At 43.4% G+C, this 26,391-nt stretch overlaps 1 protein-coding gene across 1 annotated transcript in view; it reads left to right on the forward strand.

Annotated features, from left to right (window-relative positions):
- The first annotated feature begins 907 nt into the window (after positions 1 to 907).
- Positions 908 to 26,391, forward strand: part of LOC137350342 (5'-AMP-activated protein kinase subunit gamma-2) — a 510,855-nt gene continuing 485,371 nt past the window's right edge. Inside the window, exon 1 of the mRNA XM_068015054.1 lies at positions 908 to 976. Coding sequence (XP_067871155.1) covers positions 923 to 976 — 54 coding nt within the window. The 5' untranslated portion in view covers positions 908 to 922. The remainder of the gene's footprint in view (positions 977 to 26,391) is intronic.

Consider the following 26,391-nt stretch of genomic DNA (forward strand, 5'->3'; position numbering starts at 1 on the left):
TTGTGATCACTATTCCATAATAATGGAGGAGTCTGGGACTTTGTCTGTAAGGTATGATTCAATGACTATGACTATGTCAGACTGTTGCTTGACAAGTCTGTGGCATAACTTTGGCACCAGTCCCTAGATGTTAGTGACGAGCAAGATGTGTCTTTACTGTTTCTGGTGTCTAGATCAATGCTGTGTGATCTGTCTGCTTTTATTCTTAGTTGACTTTTTTGTGGCAGTTTGATACAACTGAGTGGCCTGCTTGGCTATTTCAGAGTCAACCACATTGCAGTGGATAAGACCACACAAGGGGGGCAGATTTCCTCTCCTTAAGGGCGTTACTGATCCAGATGGGTTTTTACAACAATCTGGTAGTTTCATGATCAGTATTAATGAAACTATTTTGTTCCAGATTTATTAACTAATTTAATTTAATCCCCTCAGCTGTCATGGTGGGTTTTGAACACATATCTACAGACCATGAGTCCAGATGTATGGATTACTAGTGCAGTAACATTACCATTATGTTACCATCCCCTTACATTACCACTATGCTCCAATGCCACATGAGGAGCATAAACACCTGGCAGGGACCAGAAAATGACCTTTTTCTCTGTATAATATATTTCCCAATCACACTTATCAGATAAGGCTACATTTTTAAACAAGGGGGGAATTTGGGTAATTTTGAGGATCTTAATTGGAAAATGATAGTGGGGCTCCTGACCAGGCCCTTGCTCCCTGTGCCATTCCTCTGGGCTCTCCTGTTCCTACGTCTGGGTCACACCTTGTGTCTTGCCTTTCCCGCCCTTCATGAGGCGGAGTTCTGCGCCTGCGCTCCGGCGGATTCCTCTGGAGCTGTCAGTCAGGAAACATGTAACAAAACTTTGCAACAAAGAGTTACAGCACTCTAGCACATCTCAAACCTTTCATTATGGACTGGAAACGTGATTTAAAAGGTGCTATTCTGGAAGATGATTGCAACCAGGTCAGTTTGAAACGAGTGAAGCTAAAATATGAAGGTTTTTAAAATATATATGTATATATATTAGAAGTTCCTCTTCCTTGCTCGAGGAAGTGAATGAAAATGTGAATCACAGCTCCCGTTTGAATTTGTGCTGGTTGCTTATGATACTTTTATGTTTTAAAAAATATTTTATATTTAGCTCTTTTAATGCTTGGATCTGTGAATGTCTCACTCGATGCACTGAGTCCCTGCTGGTGCAGACACGCTGGGGGGACGTGGGAGCAGGAAAACTGTTCTCGTTTAGCGCACACTTTCAACTTTTCTTGTTTGGACTAAGCGAGAAAAAGCCTCGGGGGCGGGGTGATGGAGCTCTGGATGCGAGAGAGAGAGAGAGGCGTCTGTTCAAGAGGCCCCACAGTGATTGGTGATACCGCTGACCACCACGTCAATAATGTTTCTGTCGATCTAATGTAATCTCGAAAAGCCTAATGTTGGAAAGTTTTTCTTTCATCCATTGTACGTTACCGTCCAGCCCCTACCGACTTCTAAACAAAGAAATGTTAATCTGCCTTGAGCAAAGGAACCAGGGGTAGGCTATTTTCCACATCACCCTGCCCAGCCATCAATTCACCCTGTCAGATTTGTACATCAACTCCATTTACCTGCCTTTGCTCCATATCCCTTGACATCCATACTTGACAATTATCTATCAATCTCAGTCTTGAAATCTCCAACTTTCTCAGTATTCACAACCTTTTGCAAGAGAGAATTCCTGTCTTTTGCAACTCTTTCTGTGAAAAAGTGTGTGATAATTTCCCTCCTAAATTGCCCTCGTGGAGCTGCCCTGATATTAAACTCGTTAACTCATTTAAATGGCCAGGGCGGACCACCCTCCCCACGATGACGTGGAGGGAACGGGCAGTCCGTTCCCGGCAATGCCATAGGCTGCCTTTGTGCAGGCGCTGACGACTTATTTAAAGGGGCTTCAAGCCCTATTGTTAGATTTAAATATTTAAAGGAGAATGAATTTTAGAAAATTAAATTAATTGATCTTGCCCCTCTCCCAACCCCCCAAAAACCATAGAATTAATTCCTTGCCCTCTCCCCCTCCCAAGATACTTACCTTGTGCACCTGACCTTCCCCCACAATGTTCATAAATTTTAAACTTTGCCCCTTCCCACCATCCCCTATACCAATGAAATGACTATGATGCCGCTGCGGATGAGGATCCGAAGGCACGGGAGTGCCAGCCACCGGCACCAATATCACTCCAGGATGGATGGCGGGGGTACAACAGTAATCAATTCATTTATTTGCATTAATTGACATATTTAAATTGGGCTCCCATCGCCGAGTGGCGGGGGGGGATTGCCACAATGCCTCGCCTTCGCCAGTAATATGAGGCTGGGCCTTCCCGGTGTCGAGGTCCATGCCGGACCTCTCCCAGAGGCATTTTCCAATCCTCCCCGTCATGATTCTCGACATCGGGGGGGGATGGTCTGTAAAATTCAGCCCTATATCCGCTCATTCTTGATTTCTCCCACCAGAGGAGGTAGTTTCTCTGTATATATGTTATTGAATCCTTTTAACATTTCAAACATCTCAATTAGATCACCCCTCAATCTTCTGTACTCGAGATAATACAAGTTTATGTAACCTGTAATCATAATTAACCCTCTGAGTAATGACACTGGGTGAAACTGTAGTGCCATTTTAAAATTGCTTCAGTTTTTGCTGTGTAGGTTCACAAAGATGACTGTATAACTTGGAAACAAGTCCTAACCTGACTTCAGAAGGGAGCAGTATTTCTGGTTGATATTCAATGGCTGTATGATTCTGGTGCACTGTTTCACCTGGAATAAATGTGCTGAGAGAGTCCATTGTATAACCTAAATACTTTACAAATTAACAAGACTTACTGTATGCTTTTTAAAAAAGTTATTCAGGGGATGCGGGCATCGCTGGCAAGGCCTGCATTTATTGCCCATCCCTAATTACCCTGGAGAAGGCCTTCTCGAAATGCTGCAGTCCATGTGGTGTAGTGCCATTAGGGAGTTCCAGGATTTTGACCCAGCGACTATGAAGGAATGGTGATATATTTCCAAGTCAGGATAGTGTGTGACCTGGAAGGCAACTTGCAGGTGGTGGTGTTCCCATGCACCTGCTGCCCTTGTCCTTAACCTTGTAAGAGGTTGCATACAGGGGAGGGGTTATTACTATTTGGTCAAAGCTTCCTAAGATCATTTTTGGCCAGTTGGTCTTCACATGATTCTGGGTAATGTCATAGTGTCCATAAAATGGGATGGAATTAATAAACATTGTGAAAGGCATGAGCTAATGTTGACAGTCACTATGGATTTCTAAGGAGCAGGTGATGTTTGACTAATAATTACATTCTTTGAAGAAAATCAATGTAATGATTAGGGGAATGTTATATCTCTATTACTTTCTTACCTTATGAGATTATGTGCCATATTAACAGGAATATGAATAGAGTGGATAGTGGACAAAGTAAGGGGGGGGGGGTTTCATGGGGTGAGGGTAGTGATATGCCAGGGATTTGCGCAGACACTTATTTTGTTGAATATTTAAGGCATTAATTCCCAAAATATTGATCAGGTTTGTTGGTGTGTGAGGCAAACTATAGAGAAAATGCAGTTGTTTTCTGGAGGACACGAACAGGTCAGTGGGCTGGACAAATAGATAGCAAATGGCAGTTGCAGTTCCATGGAGTGCAACGTGGGGGAAAAGGAACAGTGAAAACAAGTAAACCCCATCAGTGTGAGGTGAGCAAAATCTCTAGGTACAGAGATAGTAGATTTTTACAGAGTCATTGCAGATAAGAATGACCATAAAGCTAAAAAAACATTTGTGTTCATAGAAAACAAAGCACTGGGGTCCATTTGTAGAGAGAGCATTCAAAAGCAGAGAACAAAAGCAAAATACTGCGGATGATGGAAATCTGAAATAAAAACAGAAAATGCTGGAAGTATTTTGCAGGTCTGGCAGCATCTGTGGAGATAGAATAGAGTTAACGTTTCTACGGTTAGCTATGTCCTTGTGGGGCAGTTTGCTAGTGTATTGGGGAGGGTTAACGTGACGGGGTGTGGGAACCAGGAGGAAAAATTAGAGGAAAATCAAGGTGCATAGAGGATTATGAGAGACAGATAGCACTAGAGTAGGAAATAGTAAGCTATTAGGTGGGGTCAGTGTAAGAGGGAATGTAATAAGGTCTAAATTAGGTTTATTATGCATATATACGAATGCACGGAGTGTGTTAAATAAGGTTGGTGAGCTGCAGGCGCAGATAGCCACATTTAAATGTTATGTTGTGGCAATAACGGAGACCTGGGTCAAAAAAGGGCAGGACAGGATACTAACTATTCCTGGATACAAGGCATTCAGGAAATAAAGGGAAGGAAGGAACGGAAGGGAGGTAGCTGTATTGATTTAAGGAGAACATTACAGTGTTGGAGAGAGAGGATATCCTAGAGGGGTCCAGGACAGAATCTATTTGGTTGGAGCTAAGAAACAATAGAGGTACCATTACATTGCTGGGGGTATTATATCGGCCGCCAACTAGTGGGAAGGATATAGAGGAACAAATTTGTAAGAAAATTACAGAGAGGTGCAAGAATTATAGAGTAGTTATAATAAGGGACTTTTATTATCCTAATATAAACTGGGATAGTAATAGCGTAAAAGGCAGGGAGGGGCAAGAGTTTCTAGAGTGTTCAGGAGAATTTTCTACATCAGCATGTTTTCAGTCCAGTAAGGAAGGAGGCATTGCTGGATCTGGTTCTTGGGAATGAGGTGAGTCAAGTGAATTAAATGTCAGTAGGGGAACATTTAGGGGACAGTGACCATCCCATCATAAGGTTTAGGTTAGCTATAGAAGAGGACAAGGAGCAATCCAGAGTAAAAATAATTAATTGGGGAGGGCCAACTTCAATAGAGTGAGAACAGTTCTGGCCCAAGGTGGAATTAGATTGGGCGGCTAGTTTCTATTTTTTTTCTTCTCGGCTGGCACGAACACGACGAGCTGAATGGCCTCCTTCTGTGCCATAATTTTTCTATGGTTCTAAGTAAATTAGAAGCAAAGATTGATAGGCAAAACTAACTGAACAATATGCTGCTTTTAAAGAGGAGATAGCTCGGGTACAGGCAATGTACATTCCCACGAGGGGGAACGGTAGGGCAAACAGAACCAGAGGTCCTTGGATGACAAAAGAGTTGGAGAGTAAGATGAAACAGAAAAAGAGTGCATATGACAGATGTCAGGTGGATAGTACAATTTAGAACCAGGCTGAATATCGAGGTTCAAAGGGGAAGTGAAAAAACAAATAAGAAAAGCAAAGGGAGAGTATGAGAAGAGACTTGTGGCTAACATAAGAGGGAATTTAAAATTCTTCTATAGGCACATAAATAGTAAAAGGATGGTAAAAGGAGGAGTGGGGATAATTAGGGTCCTAAAAGGGGCTTTATGCATGAAAACAGAGGGCATAGTTGAGGTACTAAATGAGTACTTTGAATCTGTCTTTACCAAGGAAGAAGATGCTGCCCACATCATGGTGAAAGAGGAGGTAGTTGAGACACTGGATGGACTAAAAATTGATAGAGGAGGTATTAGAAAGGCTGGCATTAGTTAAAGTTGATAAATCACCAGGACTGGATGAGATGTATACAAGGATACCGAGGGAAGTAAAAGTAGAAATTGCAGAGGCACTGGCCATAATCTTACAATCCTCCTTAGGTAGGGATGGTGCCAGAGGACTGGAGAATTGCAAATGTTACATGCTTGTTCAAAAAAGGGTGTAAGGAGAAGCCCAGCAACTACACACCAGTCAGTTTAACCTCGGTGGTGGGAAAACTTTTAGAAACGATAATTTGGGACAAAATTAATAGTCAATCGGACAAATGTGGATTCATTAAGGAAAACCAACATGGATTTGTTAAGGGCAAATTGTGCTTAGCTAACTTGCTTGAGTTTTTTGATGAGATAACAGAGAGAGTTGATGATGGTAATGAGATTGATGTAGTGTACATGGATTCCAGAAGGCGTTTGATAAAGTTCTGCATAACGGGCTTGTCAGCAAAGTTAAGGTCTGTGGAATAAATAGGACAGTAGCAGCATGGATACGAAATTGACTGAGTGACAGAAAACAGAGAGTAATTGTAAGGGGTTGCTTTTCAGGCTGGAGGAATGTATATAGTGGGCTTCCCAGGAGTCTGTGTTGGGACTTAATATATATTAATCTAGACTTGGGTGTACAGGGCACATTTGCAAAATTTGTGGATGACACAAAACTTGGGCGTATTTTGAACTGTGAGGAGGATAGTGATAAACTTGAAGAGGACATAAACAGGCTGGTGGAATGGGTGGACAAGTGGCAGACGAAATTTATTGCAGAAAAGTGTAAAGTGATTCAATTTGGTAGGAGGAATGAGGAGAGGCAAGATAAATTAAGAATACAATTCTAAAGGGGGTGCTGGAACAGAGAGACATGGGAGTATATGTGCACAAATCATTGAAGGTTGCAGGGCAGGTTGAGAAAGTGGTTAATAAAGCATGTGGGATCCTCCCTTTATAAATAGAGGCATAGAGTACAAAAACAAGGAAGTTGTGATAAACCTGTATAAAACACTGGTTCGGCCTCAACTGGAGCATTGTGTCCAGTTCTGGGCACCAAACTTTCGAAAGGATGTTCAGACATTAGAGAGGGTGCAGACTGTGCTGACTGTGAGGATCTGTAGATTTGGGATTTAGCTGCAGCCAAGGCTCCCCTGGGATCTGCTGGAGAGAGAGAGAGAGAGAGGGGGAGGTGATTTCTTCCTTGGAGTTCAGTTACTGTCTGCTTTCAGAGAAACAATTCACACATACAGAAGTACACAGGCAGGCATGCCATGTGACCAGCTCTTTGAGACAGAAGTTTCTGGAAGGTTTTTTTTGAAATTCAAAGTTCTCCTCTCAGGCTGTGCAAACATACTTGATAGAGGAGTTTGGCTCTTTCAAAGTCAATGGGTGTTGATAGCTTTTGACGATCAACATTGACAAAATCATTCTAGGTAATTTAATCAGAGAGCACCCCATTGTTCTGGCTAGACTGGAAAATTACCTTTGTCTCCAGTCAGCCTTTGGCTTTTCATGTGCAAATTCGTGCATAGCCAACTTTGCTGCTCTGTTCTGCTTTTGTTAAAGTTATTTGGAACCATTTCGGTAAAAGTCTGAGGCAAAGTTCCATTCGATGAAATTAATATTTTTCATTTGGCATTTGGATTTCTGTCACATAGTATTCTGAATTTTATATGGTAGTTTGAATGCAAAAGCAAGGAAATGATGTTCAATTTATGCAGGACAATGGTTAGCCACAGCTGGGAGTATTGGGTGGGTTATTAGAACCTTGAAAAGATTCACTGAAATGATACCAGAAATGAGGATTTATAGTTCTAAAGAAAGGTTTGAGAAATGGGGGCTTTATGACGAGAAGATGAAAGGTTATCAGTAGGAACTGAAGTTTTTAGGATTATGATTGTTTCAAAGCATAGAATGAACAATTTCCATTGATTGGTGCATTGGAATTAAGAGAATTTAAAATGTGTGATTTTCAGCTGAGCAGTATGGCTCAATAAGGTCATACCTGCTAAACTACAAAACTTTGGGAAACTGAACAGTTGCAAAATAAAACTTAATGTCCCCAAACAGCTGACGATGCAAAATATACACAACTGAATAACAGTCCTGAATAAAGGTCTGTGGTCAAGGCCATTGCTTCAAGGTAGCTGAATTAGTTAAATAACCTTTGTATTATGCTGGATTTCAGGCTTATATCAGATTATCAGTTTATAAAGCCTGTGTTCTCAACACCTTTCTGAATGGCTGTGAAACATTGGCAACTTACAGCTGCCAGGAAAAGCTCAATAATTTCCATCTTTGCTGTCTGTGGCGCATTATTGGTGCATCCTGGCAGGACAAAATTACAAATGCAGCAGTCTTCTCAAAGGCAGAGCTCCCGAGTATGTTGGCACTAATCAAATATAGGAGGCTTCATTGGATCGGACACGTCCGCATGATGGGAGACGGACACATACCCAAGGACCTTCTGTATGCTGAGGTAGCCGGGGCCAGATGACCAGTGGGGCGCCCAAAGCTCCGCTTCAAGGATGCTTGCAAGCATGACATGAAGGCTCTAAATGTTGACTATTGTACTTGGGAGTCACTTGCTGGTGAAAGAGGGAAATGGCGACACATCCTGTGGACTGGTGTGCACTGCCACGACGACCAGTTGCTACAGCAGCTTGGCAGCAGTCAAGAACAGCACCTCTAAGCGTCACTTGACAGCTTCACGTGCAGCACTCTCAAGGATTGACCTTCACAGCCATCAGCAAAGGTACACCAAGAGAAGACACTCCACCTAAATGGATTTTTTGCTATGTTTCCATCATCTTTCATAGATGGAAGGATGGCAACCAACCAGCCAGTCTTAGATGCTTTGCAATTGCATTCTGCAATTTGGTTTGTTTTTCTATGGAAGCTTAAACGCAGTGGCCTCACATATGACAAACAGAAATAAGTCATTTCAATGGGAGTTAAATGATACGTATTCCTGTCATAACATAAGCTGCAGATATACTGACTTTTCCCTTTTTCTTCTTGGGGGGTGGTGGGGAGTGGGGTAATGAAGGAGACAAAATTACTGATTTTGCCTTGGGGAGTTTGGAAATTTTTAGTGAGGGATAAGAGGTCGGGTTCAGAATTTATTCCTAGGGTATTTTCACTCCAGAAGTGTTTTTTGACACCTGCAGTTTCCAGTATTTTGAAGTGTATAGTAGTTATGTACTCTAGAAAGGTTGTATAGATTAGTTACAAATCCCTTTGATTTCTGCATCATCAGAAAGCAATACTCAGTGATGATTACACAGCAACTCCATGTGTAAGCAAGTACCATCAAATCACGTAAATAATGGGCGTCAGCTTTGGCATAGCGATACCATTCTCATTTCTGAGTCAAATGGTCATGTGTTCAAGTCCTACTCTTGTGATTTCAGTACATAATCTAGGCTGACTTCAGTGCAGTACTGAGGGAGTGCTACACTGTTGGAGGTACTGTCTTTTGGATGAGATGTTAATTCAAGGTCTGTCCCCTCAGATGGATGTAAAATAATTCCATTGCACTATTTTCTCAGTGACCTAGTAAACATTTATTTCTTAATCAACAGTACTAAAACAGCTTATCTGGTCATTTTTCTCATTGCTGTTTGTGGGGCCCTTTTTCTGCATGATTGGCTGCTTCTCTGCTTTGCAACAGTGATTACAATTCAATAGTATTTCATTGGCTACAATGCACCTTATGATCTCCTGAGGACTTGAATGGTGCTAGATAACTGAAATTTATTTAATAATGGTGTTTAGGCATACAAGTAACATAAAACTATTGGAAGATGTAAAAAAATTAATGTAAAATGCATACATGTGAACAAAGCAACTTATATTAGTTGTGGCTCAGTTGGTAACACTCTCGACTCTTGTTTGTGGGTTCAAGTCCTACTCCAGAGAATTGAGTACAAAATCAAGGCTGATGCTCCAACGCAGTACTGAGTGAGTGCTGCAATGTTGGAACTTCATCTTTTGGAGGAGACGTTAAACCAAGGCCGCGTTCTCCCTTTCGGGTGGACATAAAAGATCTCATGGCACTATTTCAAAGAAGAGCAGGGGAGTTATCCCTGGAGTCAGAGATAATATTTATTCCTCAACGAACATTGCTTTAAAAAAAATCAGGTATTTTCTCAAGAAAACATATGCCAAATGAGAAATTTTTAATTCATCGGTGGAAAACTTACATTAAACTTTCAATGGGAAAACCCCTGCAGTTAACTTTTTTAAAAACTGTCAGCCAAGGTGGCCACTGCAATTTGCATCTGAAACACCTTTTCATATTCATAAGATCCACCCGGAGCCAGAAGTTTGAGCAGCATGGACCCAGGACAATGGCTTGCTCTAAGTGATTGAATTGCCTAAAATGGCTTCATTAGCACAACAGTCAAGGCAATCCTAACATATTGACTTCAAGAGCAAACCCCCTCCAGTGTAAATTGTCATCCTCAGACCTGTGGAGCCAATTCCTAACCTTGAGTTTCATTGGAAGGTTCCGGACAACCTGAAGCAGCCATGTGACCATCTGTCCATCTCAGGGGAGGTTGTTTTTTTTCCCTTGGACAAAGAGACAGGCAGTAACTCAGACTGTGCAGCAGGAAAAGGCTGCATGCCTCCCTTTCTCTTTCTCCCTGGATAACACAAGTTTGAAAACCGTCTGTGACAGTGAATCCCTCCAAGCCTACAGATGCTACAGACAGAAACTAGAGGAAGAGAACCAACTACAAATTTTCCTCCAGGAAAGCCTTGAGCCAGGCGGGCCAACCACAAAGTGAATGTTGACCAGCCAAGGACTTCAAGAATACAACTTCAGCTGGAAGACCACCAGATCATCCACTTAACAGACTGTGTATTTAAGTTCCATTTATTCTGGACTCTAACCCAACCACCAAATCTATTTTTCTCTCTATAATCTATTTATGTGTGTGTGTGTGTGATTCTTGTGTGAATGTGTGCATGAATGTCTAGCTTTTTTAATTTTTAAATTGGCGTTAGATTGTTAAGTATGATAAACATACCAATAGTCGTTTGGTAGTACAGAATTTGAGTATTGCTGAAAACAAAGACATTTTGTCAAAGTTTTTCGTCTTGCACTTGTCAGGACAATTCAAAAGAATACCAATGTAAGGAAACAACAAATTTATACTGTATGAGAAGAGAGTGCTGATTGGTTGGCAAGTGGACTCTGATTGGTATAGGCGTTGCCTTGGAGAATGCACCAGTGAATGGCTGTCACTTACTTTGTTTAGCTGAAACAGACGCAATGTGTGTACATGTTCTTTCTGTCTGCAAAGAACAGGGCCCTGTGTATTAATATATGTAGCTTCCAGTATGCACAAATGCGCCACACTGCGGGCCCAACTGACAGTCTTAAATTGATTGTCAGCGTAATTCTTAGCACACAGGATTATTTAGCAAATGTTGTCCGATCACATCTAATGTTGGACACTGTGCACTGTTGTGAGTTTTGCAAGCTCGGGCTGGTTGGGTATGGTCTGTACCTTGCCCATTGCAAATAGTGGAAGGTTCATGCTGTTTGATACAATCTGCCAGTCTTTGGGATGTACGGCCTATATACCAAGCATCATACTGGCATTAAAATTCATATATCACATTACTCATTTGTGTGATAGGCAAAATGTCTTTTTAGCTTGATGACAGCATCCTGTTAGTGGCGAACACCACCTGTGTTGCTACTGCATTAGTAGCAGCGTGAAACAGCTAGCTTTACCTGTTGCTCAAATTTTTGGGATACATTACCCTTCCAGGGTAATCTGAGGTAGATTGGGCACTTTTCAGGGCCACAAATGAAGGCATTTGGCCTGTTCATAAGTTTGTGCGATATACAGCGAGAAATGATCTGATCAGGGTTTGTCATGCAGAATGTCTTTGATTCGCCCTATTTCGACAAAATGTCTCTGTTTTCAGCAATAAACTTACCTCTTTCTTGTTTAAACTCAAGAAAACCTGTCTGATTGACTCTTTCATGATCACAGTAAAGGATAAAGGTAAAACACTCACAGGTGGTAAGCGCGACAACTGTTTAAAAGGAATAAACCCTGTTGCGGTCAAAATAAGAGGAAGGGAAAGAGGTGCAACTGTGACCCCCACCTCACTTGGCCGTAGCAATCTGGTCATTATCCCATTACTGTATGTGGGAGCTTGCTGTGCACAAATACCTGCATTACAACAGTGGCTACACTTCAAAAATATTTAATTGGCTGTAAAGTACTTTGGGACGTCCTGCGGTTTTGAAAGGTGCTATATAAATAATGGGCTCAAATGTGGGAAAATGTATCATTGTACGGAAGCACCAAGTAAACTTATAAATATTTTTAGCAGTCACTCTTCCCACTTCTACTTCTCCACCACCTCAGTTCATAAAGGCACTCTACCCCTTCCAGACCCAGTTCACAGAGAAACTGCATCCCATCTGACTCTCCATCATTTCACAGAGACAACAACAACATATTTATATAGCGCCTTTCGTCCCAAGGCGCTTCACAGGAGCATTAAAAAATAAAATTTGACACCGAGCCAATATTAGGGCAGATAACCAAAATCTTGGTCAATGAGGTATGTTTTAAGAAGAATCTTAAAGGAGGAAAGAGAGGTAGCGAGGTGGAGAGGTTTAGGATGGGAATTCCAGAGGTGAGGGCCTAAGCAGCTGATGGCACAGCCTCCAATGGTGGTGCAATTAAAATCGGGGATGCTCAATTCTGCTCGCCAGAATTAGAGGAGTGCAGGTATCCCAGAAGGTTGTGGGGCTGGAAGAGATTACCGAGATAGGGAGGTGCGAGGCCATGGAGGGACTTGAAAACATGGATGAGATTTTAAAATCGACTCATTGCTTGACCAGGAGCCAATGTAAGTCAGTGAGCACAAGGTTGATGGGCGAATGGGACTTGACCTGAGTAAGGACACAGTTAGCAGAACTTTTGATGACCTCATGTTTACGGAGGGTTGAATGTGGGAGACCAGCCAGGAGTGCATTGCAATTGTCAAGTCTAGAGGTGACAGAGGCATGGATGAGGGTTGCAGCAACAGATGAGTTGAGGCAGGGGCAGAGTCAGGTAACATTATGGATGGAAAAATGCAGTCCTCACGATGGTGTGGATATGTGGTTGTGAGCTCATCTTAGCCAAAGTTGTGTCTCGGGAATGGTGTTTGTAGTGGGGACTGAAGACAACGGCTTCAGTCTTCTCAGTGTTTAATTGAAGGAAACTTCTGCTCCTCCAGTACTGGACGCACTCTTAATCAACACTCAGTTCAAAATAGTTTTTTTCCCCTCTGCTTTGCCAATTCAACATGACTGTCCTCTTCTTCTGCAACCTTTTAAAGCTGGTACTCTTCTTTCAGTCTCCTCTGTTCAAGATGATACTTGTCTCCCCAGTGCCTCCTACCCCACACCCAGGGCTGGATATTATGCAGGAGGTGGGGTTCCTGGGGCCAGGCCGAAAAGTTGGATGGATTACCGCCTCTGCACTTTTTCAGGTGCCTGGAACGATCCTCCAGTCTTTGGCTGTCAAAGTTGAAGGAGACGGGACCCCCGTCCCTTTAACCCACGTAATAGGGATGGGGGTCCTGCCCCCAAGAGCTGCCGGCCAATCACAGAGGCCTTGGACCCAGGCCCAGCATTGGAACCCCAGACCCGAGGAAAGTGAGGCAGGGTTGTCGGGGCTGGTCTGGAAGGCTCCGGTGAGGGAGGTGCCGGGGGTTGGGCGTTTGGACCGGGGGGCGGGGGAGGGCACCGGGAGTAAAGTGATTCCCGAGGTGGGGGGGAGGTCCTCCGTGGGCCATGAATTGCCCAGGAAGGAGGGACCTCCCCCAAGCCCACAGGGAGGCGCCTTGTTTTCCAAGATGTCCTCCCCATGTGGTGGCGGCCCCCCCCCCTCCAACCGCTGATGAGATCCCAGAGGCAGCTGGAAGAGGCCCTTAATTGGCCGTCAATAGACCACTGAGCGGGAAGGCCGACATTGACCCGTCCTGCCCCCAGGAAGATCGGGTCCGGCAATCCTGGCATCAGGTTGCGTGGCGGTCACTCCAATTCTCTGGCTTTCCTCCCCCCCCCCCCCCCGCAGCCTCCCACCATGTCTGGCTGGAAACAGAATCCAGCCCCTAGAGTTTATGTTGCTATGTTTTTGCCATCCCCAAATTCATGTGGCATGCTGGTACTCTCCCTCTCTCTCTTCGCACATGCTATTTATGCTGGCATTTTCTTTCCTCCCTATCCCAAAGCACTGCTCCTAGTTTATGTCCTTTTCTCTCTCGCCTTCATTGCCATTAATATTGCCTTCCATTTACGACTATCCTCCTCCTTCATACACCACCTCCTTCACTGCTGTTGCTCCCCTCCCCCTATCTTTTGGTTCATTCAGTACTGACCCCATGCCAATTATGCTCCCTTTCATTGACATAGAGTCATAAAGTCATAGAGTCATTACGGCACAGAAGGGGGCCATGTGGCCCATTGAGTCCATGCTAGCTATCTATAGATGTCCCATTCCCTCACTTATCCCTGTAGTCCTGCAAGTTTATTTCCCTTAAGTGTCCATCTAATTTCCTTTTCAAATCTTTGACCATCTCTGCTTCCACCACCCTCGTGGGCAGTCAATTCCGGGTCATTACCACTCACTGCGTTAAAAAAAAGTTCTTCCTCACATTCCCCCTCATCTCTTTCCCAAAACTTTCAATCTCTGTAGCCTAGTCTTTGTACCATCAGTTAATGGGAACAGCTTTTCTTTGTCTACCTTATCTATGCCTGTCATAATCTTGTACACCTCTATCAATCTCTTCTCAATCTCCTTTGCTCCAAGGATAACAACCCCAGCTTCTACAACCTAACCTTGTAACTAAAATTAATTGAAATAAAAATTGGGAGAAAAGTAAAAAGGTCGCTGACTATACCTTTTTTACACTATCTCACAAAGTCAAGATCTACCTGGAGCACTCTTGCCTCTGAGTTGCTGGTTCAAGTCCAACTGCTGTGGCTTGAACTCAAAAATCTAGGCTTCTCCAACCTTTCCATGTAACTGCAGTTTCCCATTCCTCGAACCACTCTCATGAATCTTTTCTGCATCCGCTGTAATGCTTCACATTTGTGCCCAGAACTGGATACAATACTCCAGTTGAGGCCGCACCAGTGTTCTATACATGTTTATCATAACTTTGTTGTTCTTGTCCTGTATGCTCCTATTTACAAAGCCCAGGATCCCATATGCTTTATTAAACGCTTTCTCAACGTGCACTGCAACCTTCAATGAATTGTGCACATATACTTCCATGTCCCTCTGCTCCTGCACCGCCTTTAGAATTGTACCCTTTAATTTATCTTGCCTCTCCTCATTCTACCAAAATGAATCACTTCACATTTTCTTCAATAAATTTGATCCGCCACTTGTCCGCCCATTCCACCAGCCTATGTCCTTTTGAAGTTTATCACTATCCTCCTCGCAGTTCCTAATACTTTCAAGTTTTGTGTTAGCTGCAAATTTTGAAATTGTGCCCTATACACCCAAGTCTAGGTCATTAATATATATCAAGAAAAGCAGGGTACTGAACACTGACCACTGAGAAACCCCATGATATACCTTCCTTCGGTCTGAAAAACAAACATTCACAACTACTTTCTGTTTCCTGTCACTCAGCCAATTTCGTATCCATGCTGCTACTGTCCCTTTTATTTCATGGGCTCTAAGTTGGCTGACAAGTCTGTTATGTGGCCCTTATCAAAGGCTGCGTTTGTTGACAACGCAACCACTATGTGGTGCAGTACTAGCACATGCGCAAATGCAGCCTCATACACTGAAACGTCACTGTCTGTGACATTTTTAGCAGCTTCCATTAGTAAAGATAGCGCAGCTCAATTTATCACAAAAACAAATGAAACCCAAATGCCCACAATGGCTGCGATCACCACCTTCGTCCTACCCCCAATAGTATCCTGCTCCCTTCTGCCATCGCGATTCACTTTACCATTGCCTCCCACGCCCGTCTGCTTGCCGCTTGCTCCATGCCTCGCCACTTCTCTTGCCTCGGCCACTTGCTCCTTGCTTCACCCACTCCGCAACCTGTAGGCCACTTGTTGGGCGGCACAGTGGCGCAGTGGTTAGCACCGCAGCCTCACAGCTCCAGGGACCTGGGTTCGATTCCAGGTACTGCCTGTGTGGAGTTTGCAAGTTCTCCCTGTGTCTGTGTGGGTTTTCTCCGGGTGCTCTGGTTTCCTCCCACAAGCCAAAAGACTTGCAGGTTGATAGGTAAATTGGCCATTATAAACTGTCACTAGTATAGGTAGGTGGTAGGGAAATATAGGGACAGGTGGGGATGTTTGGTAGGAATATGGGATTAGTGTAGGATTAGTATAAATGGGTGGTTGATGTTCGGCACAGACTCGGTGGGCCGAAGGGCCTGTTTCAGTGCTGTATCTCTAATCTTGTTCCTGCCTTGCCGATTCATCCCCTCTGGTCTGCCTCTGCTCCCAGTTCCCTCCCACTTTGCTCCTCGCTCCATCCCGCTCGCAGTCTTCCTCTCCTCTGCTGCCTATCTTGTCACTCTCTCTGTCTGCCGCTTCCCCTGTGTGGGGAAGATAGGGGGCGATCATGGGAGGGATCGTGGACCAGAAGCGGGAGGGAGCAGTGAGCAGAGGTGTGAGGGAGCAGGGAAGCAGAGATAGAGCAAAGGGGAGGAAGCAGCTAGGCCGGGAGCGAGTGGCCCACAGGTAGGTGGGGGGATGAAGTGAGGAGCAAGCGGCTGAGGGGGGAGAAGTGGCGAGATGGGGAGCGAGCGGCGAGCAGACGTTGCAGTACGTGATGACGTTTTTGCGTGCATGTGCAAATTAGTCCTGGCATTACGGGTGCTGATGTAGGCTGCGCACGCACAGCACCATACTGACAGCAAGGGTCCATTCTGCGCATGTGCGAATCTGGGAGCGCTCTGATGACGTCGGCACTGGGCTGCATTGTCAGGAGTCACTTTGCTTGTCAAATGCCTTTTGTAAGTCCATATACACCACATCAACTGCATTACCCTCATCAACCCTCTCTATTACCTCATCAAAAAACTCAAGCAAGTTAGTTAAACCCGATTTGCCCTTAACAAATCCATGTTGGCTTTCCTTAATGAATCCACATTTGTCCAAGTGACTATTAATTTTGTCCCGAATTATCATTTCTAAAAGTTTTCCCACCACCCAGGTTAAACTGACTGGCCTGTAGTTGTTGGGCTTGTCATCACGCCCTTTCTTTGAACAAGGGTGTAACAGTTACAATTCTCCAATCCTCTGGCACCACCCTGTATCTAAACAGGATTGGAAGATTTTGACGAATGCCTCTGCAATTTCCACCCATAAGTATCCTTGGATGCATCTCATCTGATCCTGGTGATTTATCAACTTTAGATACAGCCAGCCTATCTAATACCTCCTCTGTCAATTTTTAGCCTACCCAGTATCTCAATCACCTTTTCTTTCACAATGACTTGGGCAGCAACTTCATCCTTGGTAAAAACGGAAGCAAAGTGCTCATTTAGTACCTCAGCCATGCCCCCTGCCTCCATGCATAAGTCCCCATTTAGGTCCCTAATCAACCCCACTCCTCCTTTTACCACCTTTTTATAGTTATATGCCTATAGATGACTTTTAGATTGCCTTTTATGTTAGCTTTTCTTATTTGTTTTTTCACTTCCCCTCTGAACCTTCTATATTCAGCCTGGTTCTCAATTGTATTATCTACCTGACATCTGTCATATGCACCCTTTTTCTGCTTCATCTTACTCTCTATCTCTTTTGTCAGCCAGCGAAATCTGGATCTGTTTGCCCTACCTTTCTCCCTCGTGGAAATGTGCCTTGACTGAAACCGATGATTTGGCCCAACTGGTCTGTGACGCTGTTCACGCTCCACACGAGCCTCCTCACAGTCTACTTCATCTATCCTTCTTATTCTTCTATTCCTTTCTTCCTCTTCTTACTTCCCCTTAAATGCATTTATGCTCTTCGTCTCAAACACTCCTTGTGGTAGCCATTTGCAGATTCTGACCACACTTTGGGTAAAGAGGTTTCTGCTGAATTCCCTATTGGATTTATCATCTTATATTTATGACCTGCAGTTTTAGACACCCCCACAAGTGGAAACATTCCCAGTATGTCTACCCTATTAAACCATTTCATTACCTTAAAGGCCACTAACCCTCACCCCTCAGCCTTCTCTTTTATAAAGGAAAGAGCTCAGCCTTTCCTGATATGTATATTCTCTTAGTTCTGGTGTCATTCTTGTGAATATTTTTTCCACCTTCATCAATGCTTTTTTGTAATATGGAGATCAGAACAATGCACAGTACTCCCAAGTGTGAATTCATATTTTTGGTATCTTCTAACTGCTGGAAAGTAGAGCAAATTGCATGAGAATTATGATAGTCCCCTAAAGCAGGAAGAAAAAAGGACTTGATTTAAAAAGGAATAGCCCCCTTTTTTTAGGAAATGAGAAAGTTCTCAAATATTGTGTCATATGAGGCAGTCACTGAGGTACAGTTATGTATTCACCCACCTCCCCAGTATTTTCTACCCTCATTTTGCTGGCAGCCCTTTGGCATTTTAACTAAATGATCATGTTCTGTTTGAGTCCATGCAATGAGTTAGATCAGGCTATTTAACTGTGAGGTATTGTCGCTGCACCTGATCTTCAGTTTACCCCACGTTCATTGGGATGGGTCAGAAGCCTGTCTGGTTTTGGGTCTCAATCTCCATATCAACGAAACTTTAACCAGGTGAATACTATTTGTTTTCCAAAATAGACTCCTAGGAGATGCTGTTACCTCTGTAGCTTGCTGTACAAAGTCAGAGCCAAGCAGATCCATATCCCTGATGAGTATTTAGCTGCTGTTCCAAAAGGAAGTTGTCAGGCCTGCATTTTATGCAGATTGCCCATCAAATGTTGAGATACACAAAGTCCAACCAAGTGATAGAAATACCCATCTCAAGGCTATCAATCCCTTATAGGCCTGTGCGTGACATTTGTAATTGTCCCATCAGGGGACTGTGTGAGTGAGACTTTCACAGTTTGGCTGCAACCAGAAGGCCTATTAAGTAAGACTGGCAGAAGCAAGAGTTGCTGAATTAATTGTCTGGTTTCCAGGGGGATTCTTTTGAAAGCCAGTTTTGATTGACAGAATGGTTAATTATGGAAGATACCCTTTGATGTTGCCTTCACCACTTGGGCTTCAAAGGGTAGAGAATCAGATAATTTATAGACCAGATTCTTTGGTGCTTTTTTTTTTGTTAACCTGGCTATGCTTGCTGTATATGTTAGAGCTCAAGGGAATGATCCGTGGAGCTGAGTGCTGAGGAATGTTTTTTGCTTGCAATAATGCATGATCCAGGTTACAAAGATTGTTGTGGCTTTGGGATTTGTCATTTCAATACCAAGTATTTTACTGCATGAAAACGTTGCAATCCTTGCAGTTAGGTTTTTATTCTTTCAATATAATCAGCGAACATTCAGGATGTTTTGAAGTGAAGATACAAGATGAGATCATTTTTGTAAGTGGTGAGTTGCCATGGTAGCAGTTACGTAAGGTGGTAGCAGTTATGTAAATTGCTTTCAGTGAAATAACCTAATGTCATTTTTAAAAATCTGCTTCACAGTGGATGTATCTTAAATTTTTATATTGAAAGCACTTTGAATATAACTGATGGCTGTTGTATAAATGGATCATGCAAAGTTGGATGAGTCATACATAGGTCAAAGAGTCCTGTTTGATTCCATATTCTATGCTGAATTAGCCAATCTGAATTTATGTGCTGGAGCATTAAATTTGGGAATAAGGATGGGGGGGAGGGGCGTTGGGAAAGGACCATCTAGCGTTCCTGCCGCTGCTCACTATCCCACTGTTGGATTAGTTTTGGACTGTGATTCCCACATGGTGAACTGTAATGCTGACATTGTCCCATGCACCACCCAAAGCCTTGCTCTGGAGTCACTGTGGCTTGGATTGACTCTTAACAGTGAGGCCCAGAGGATCTGACCCCATCAACTGACTGCAATTTACTACACAAGCAAAGTGTCAATCTAACCTAAGGGTGTTTCTGATGGACTTGTTTAATGCTATCTCCCAGCCTGTCTCAGTATATAGTCATATAATAATAATAAAAGCAAAATACTGCAGATGCTGGAAATCTGAAATAAAAACAAGAAATGCTGGAAATACTCAACAGGTCTGGCAGCATCTGTGGAGGGATAAGCAGAGTTATGTTTCAAGTCAGTGAGCTTTCATCAGAACTGGCAAAGGTTAGAAATGTAATAGGTTTTAAGCAAATAAAGCAAAAGATAACAAAAGGGAAGGTGTTGATAGGACAGATGGTAAGGTGTGGTAAGGGTGTGGCAAGTCAGTTGTTAGGATGGCCTATTGTTTTCCCCAGCACATATATCATTTATGAATAAAATAAAGAATTCTTTGTGAAAGGTCCTTCACACATATGCATTTGGATGAACCAGACTGATAATTAACCAAGTAAAAATATTTCTGCAGAGGTCCAATTAGTATTTTTGGATGAATCCCAATAACCTTTCCAAATGATTCTTTCGCTTAAAGGTGGAGTTAGTGCCGCCATGAATGTCTCTGAGCAATTTACAGATATCAGAGGAGAGTGAACCGTGAACACTGAGCAGCAGGGAAGAAGGAGGGGTGGTGGTGTGGGCAGGAAGAGAACTGTTGGTGACCTTGTGTGCTCAAATTGACCACACGTTTCCCTACCTTAAAATAGTGACAATTCAAAATAATTTAATTGGCTATGAAGCACTTTTTAAACTCATGCATGTGAGTGTTACTGGCAAGACCAGCATTTATTGTCCATTCCTAATTGCCCTTGAGAAGGTGGTGGTGAGCTGCTGCAATCCATATGGGGTGTAGGTACACCCATAGTGCTATTAGGAAGGGAGTTCCAGTATTTTCACCCAATGACAGTGAAGGTTCTGGTGCCTAGGTCAATGCTGGATGGTCCATCTGGTTTCAATCTTCTTCAACTTTTCCGTAACAGTTTGATACAACTGAGCGGCTTGCGAGGCCATTTCAGAGAGCAGTTAAGAGTCAACCACATTGCTGTCAGTCTGGAGTCATCTGTAAGCCAGATTAGGTAAGGACAGCAGACATTAATAAACCAGATAGGTTTTTATTACAATTTGGTAGTTTCATGATCATAATTACTGAGACTAGTTTTTTTATTCCAGATTTATTAACGAATTGAATTTAAAATCCCTCCCTGCCTTGGTGGGATTTGAACTTGCCTCCAAGCTATTAATCCAGGCCTCTGGATTACTCATCTAGTAATATTACCACTATGCTATTGTTTCAGATGGACTTTGTGAGGTTGTGAAAAGCACTGTATAAATACAACTCTTTTTAATAAAGTTCAGAAACAAACTCACCTTGGGGCCGAACCTTAATATTCTGAATCCAACATAAAATCAGCAGGGGAAGCAAAATAAGCGTTTCTTAGTATTCTTGAAGCTCTCCATTCCTTGCCTACAGTTAACCTTGTATACCAATATATTATCACTGCAAATGGGGGAAAAACTGTATTGAAGTTGATATAATTTATTTGGCCCGTCTGGAACTAAAATCAGCACATATAGTGTAGAGGTTTCGTGTTGAGGGTAATGTGCTTCTCTGTAGGATAAATTGTGCATTGTTGTGATTGGGGATTTGAGGCTCGCTCGTTCAGTTTTAGACCAGTTTGCCAATGGTTTATTGTTTACAACTGGCCAGATTGATCGCAGAATCTTTTTCTGGTTTGTGCTTTCCTATGCAATGATCTGCTGGGCCACTAGATGGGGGTGTCCTATTTTGGGAATTGATCAATCACTCTCTTTCAACTTGGTTTTGGAGAATAATTACTGTTACCTAAGTAACTATTCCTGGAGAGAGCTACATAGCTTTAACTGCTACATAACATGCCTACAATTGCTAAAGAAAAACTTCATCAACAGCAATGTGCAAATACAAGTCCCTCCCTGATTAGTTTGAGACATGCCAATTATTAATTCTGTATTCTTCCAGTTTTGGCCTAACCATCAGCCTCAAGAAAACGAACATCATGGGACAGGATGTCAGAAATTCTCCATCCATCAATATCGGCGACCACGCTCTGGAAGTGGTTCAAGAGTTCACCTACCTAGGCTCAACTATCACCAGTAACATGTCTCTTGATGCAGAATTCAACAAGCGCATGGGAAAGGCTTCCACTGCTATGTCCAGACTGGCCAAGAGAGTGTGGGAAAATGGCGCACTGACACGGAACACAAAAGTCCGAGTGTATCAAGCCTGTGTCCTCAGTACCTTGCTCTACGGCAGCGAGGCCTGGACGATGTATGTCAGCCAAGAGCGACGTCTCAATTCATTCCATCTTCGCTGCCTCCGGAGAATCCTTGGCATCAGGTGGCAGGACCGTATCTCCAACACATGAAGTCCTCGAGACGGCCAACATCCCCAGCTTATACACCCTATTGAGTCAGCGGCGCTTGAGATGGCTTGGCCATGTGAGCCGCATGGAAGATGGCAGGATCCCCAAGGACACATTGAACAGCGAGCTCGCCACTGGTATCAGACCCACCGGCCGTCCATGTCTCCACTTTAAAGACGTCTGCAAACGCGACATGAAGTCCTGTGACATTGATCACAAGTCGTGGGAGTCAGTTGCCAGCGATCGCCAGAGCTGGCGGGCAGCCATTAAGGTGGGGCTAAAGTGTGGCGAGTCGAAGAGACTTAGCAGTTGGCAGGAAAAAAGACAGAAGCGCAAGGAGAGAGTCAACTGTGTAACAGCCCCGACAACCAATTTTATCTGCAGCACCTGTGGAAGAGTCTGTCACTCTATTATTGGCCTTTATAGCCACTCCAGGCGCTGCTCCACAAACCACTGACCACCTCCAGGCGCTTACCCATTGTCTCCCGAGACAAGGAGGCCAAAGAAGAAAGAAGAAGATTCTTCCAGTCTATTGTTAACATGGGGATCACACAGAACTGTGTGGGATAATCAAAACTAATCGTATTTTCCCAATATTTTATACTGCTTTAAATATTGATGCAGCTGTTCACTTTGCTTGCATGATATTTTGTTAAGTATGTTGTTTATGGTCATGTGGAGGGTGGCGAACAGGTATTTCCTCACCTCAGTGTTCAGATTATTCACTGATCAATTCGTTGACCCATGGCTGGAAAATCTAATCCTGATCTAATTGTGCAAGAGACGAAACACACTTTACTAGAAGTGGGTTTTTTTTGGATTTGATGTTGTACTCACTTTTGTGAAGAAAATGCTTTAAGTACGCAACAGATCTATTTTGTGTAAAGCGAAAATATAGACTAATATTTGGATCTAAATCCTTTGTTAGATTTTTCTCAGTATTGTGTGTTTAGGTTCAGAATATGTCCTATTAAAAAATGAATGGCATGGATTTTGCAGTCATTGATGAACGAACAGTGCTGGTTGTTCATTACACTTACAGCTGCCCATAGACATTTAGTGGGTTTTTCCATGGCAACTTATGGTAATTAGAAATTCATTTCACTGCGGCGCCCATTACAGGGGATCTGTGGTGTGTGAGAGCAGGGCAAGCATCAGTGGGCAGGATTTACAGGCCCTGACAGGTATGGGAATGAAGGCAGATGGGGCCCAAAAATACTGGCTCGGGCCAGCATGCCAGTTTCCCGTTCCCAGTGGTGGCCATTTTAGCTGAGGTGGATTTGGGGCCAGCAGGGCTACCCGCCCCCATGAGGCAGCTGGCTGATCAGGCTCGTTAAGAGCCTTGTTAACAGCAACAGTGGGGGAGGGGGCGCAGCGCTCCAGGCAGGCCTAGAGGCCCTCTCTGTCTGCCTGGGTGCAAGAGCAGCTACAGGCTGCTCTGTAGAGATCCCCTCCCCCCCCCACCCCACCTTTCCCCACCCTTCCCCACAGTGGTGGCCTGGCTGCAGGAACTATTTTTATTTAAATTTCAAAAGAGTTGGCGAAAGGGCACCTCCATGTTGAAGTGCCCTCTCTGTTACTTACCATTCATTGCAGGCGGCTGGTTCTGTCAAGCTGGAAGGCCTCTGATCGACCCTCCAGCTTCGAGAGTCCACCTGCTGCCCTTATTTAGACAGGGAACCTGTCTCATTGCCAATTAAGGGGGCGCCTCCGTGAAAATTCTAGTGTGTGACTGATTCCTCCAGCTCAGTGTGTCTCTTCAACCAGATTAACAAATCTTCACTGAATCTAAACCAGGAAGTATAAGTTGGAGTATTTAATTCAATGTAAAATCATATACAGAAAAGGAAATAAAGATATGATTAAGGGAGAGATAATAGAGACAATACACAAGAACACAAGAAATGGGAGCAGAAGTAGATCATATGGCCCGTTGAGCCTGCTCCACCATTCAATACGATCATGGCTGACCTTGGGCTTCAGTTCCACTTTCTTGCCTGCACCCCATATCTCTTGATTCCCTGTGAGACCAAAAATCTATCTATCTCAGCCTTAAATGTATTCAATAATGGAGCATCCACAACAATCTGGGGTGGAGCATTCCAAAGATTCACAACCCCTTGAGTGTAGTAATTTCTCCTCATCTCAGTCCTGAATGATTGACCCCTTATTCTGAGACTGTGTCTCTGTGTTCTAGATTCCCTAACTAGTGGGAGCAATCTCTCAGCTTCTACCCTATCAAGCCCTTTCAGAATCTCATATATCTCAATTAGATCGCCTCTCATTATTCTAAACTCCAGAGAATATAGAAATAAAAAGTAACAAGTTCTTTTGTATTTTAATTTTTAAAATATCTCCAACAATAATTAAAATCTGAAGGAATTAGACTCCACACTTGTAAAAATAAATTTTCAATGACGGAGAGGTTGTTTGGTAGTTATTAAGATGTATCATGCCTTTAAAATTCATTTTCACTTAAAGGGACAAGCCCTAAATTTTTCTGGTATGTTTAGTGGGTAACTATTGCAACGTCCTGCTGTTCATGTGTTTTAATGCTGAGTATTTCGGCGAGATAGCGGTGCGAAACCTGTGGGGGAGAGGGGAACTCAGACAGCAACATCTTGATCTGCATTTAACTGCGCATGTGTGGACTCTGGAATTTGTTGTCTGATTCACTCCATAGTAATAGTGAGTGCTGATGGCCTCAAAATCAGGGCCATTATGACAACACCAATATCACACTTATTTTCTTGATTTATTTTTACAATGACTGGTATATTGGTGCAAATGTGCAACATGTATCTTCAGATACTGATGGATTTGTGTAATTTCAGTGGCTGTTTTGTTTCTATTTAAAGTTGCAAGAATTTGCAGACAATTTTATTTATCTTTATTGTCTGCCTGTAAAGCAATCAAATAGTATCAGTTTGACCTTTAAAAAGTAAGGCAAAACTTATCTGTCATTGCACTTCCTTAAAAATGAAATCACCGCTTTATAGTGAAAACAACACCATATTTTCCAGTACTTTCTGTTTTAAGTTGGGCAGACTGCAGCTTCAAACAATTCTAATGAAGCTTTCAAACTTTATTTTGTGTGGGTGTGGGGCGGGCTACCGTAGCTTAGACTAGAATCCTTGTGAATTGATGTTCCCTTCGTTTCACAGCTATGCAATTAAACTTGATCATTGCCCCATATGGATGATAATATGTGGAAGTATCTTCTGTATTTGCACAGTAACGTTGGCTGACGGGACTGCAGAAAAACCAGGGTATGGTGTATCTGTGATTTTGAGACTCGCAAATTCATTTTTTTTCACTGCACTAGCTCAGTTCTCGTCTCATAGCTCTGTAAATCACTGGGAAGGTGTAGGTCACTTGATCCCAGGAGTGTATCCCCAAATAATTACTTGTTAAATAGCTAATATTTTCAAAAATTAAAATGGAAACCTGGGCAATAGGCCACCAAGGTTGATTCACTGAGTGCTGATGAGACTCAAAGCAACTTAAGATGTCTAACAAGATTAGAGACTAATGCTTGCCTCTCTCACTCTAGTACAATGATGCAGCAGTTTTAAATGGCACAATTCTAATGCTAATCCACATGGGATAGCCTTTTATTAAGTCACATGGGATATTGAGCTACTATGATGCGAATCTTGCATTGCTAGCAAGTTATATATTCAGCTACTGTTGTGTTATTTTATTTTCAAAGAGTCACAGAGCCGGAAGCTAATTTGGAAAACAGTGTTTTGCAGCTACAATTCAACTCTCATTATGGGATAGTCCATCCCTACCTCAATTTCCATGTCTTTTGGCTTATCAGTAACTCAGATTTAAGGTTGAGTAATGCACAAAATGAATCCTTATTCAATACTGGAATTTTACCCTTGGTGAGCCGTCCGCCGACTGAAAAGTTGGTGGCCAACCCATCTCCTCCTGGCCTGGGGATCCGCTCCGCCTTTTGCGGTTCCCCGGCCTTTAATTGGTCTGAGGCGGGCCTTCCACCCGCTTGAGGCAGAAAGTCCCGCTTAATGGAGCTGCCGGCCAATCAGAGGGCCGGCAGCTCTCTGTCCCAGCTGTGCCACCAGGAGCAGTGGCAACTGCTGTGTCTGCAGCCCAGCTACCCGAAGAAGATGTTGGAAGGAAGGTAAGTTTTTGGTGCCTCGCCAGGGGGTGATCAGTCAGGCCCCGGCGAGGCAAGGGTGGTTGATTGGGGGTCAGGGGGCCTGTTGGGTGTTGGGGGTGATTGGGGTGGCCCTCCATCGGCCACAGAGTGCCTGATCATGAGGGTCCCCTCAGACCATCAGAAAGCCGCCTACTTTTGTCAGGCTGCT

Source organism: Heterodontus francisci, chromosome 2, assembly GCF_036365525.1.
Source record: "Heterodontus francisci isolate sHetFra1 chromosome 2, sHetFra1.hap1, whole genome shotgun sequence".
NCBI classification, from domain to species: Eukaryota; Metazoa; Chordata; class Chondrichthyes; order Heterodontiformes; family Heterodontidae; genus Heterodontus; species Heterodontus francisci.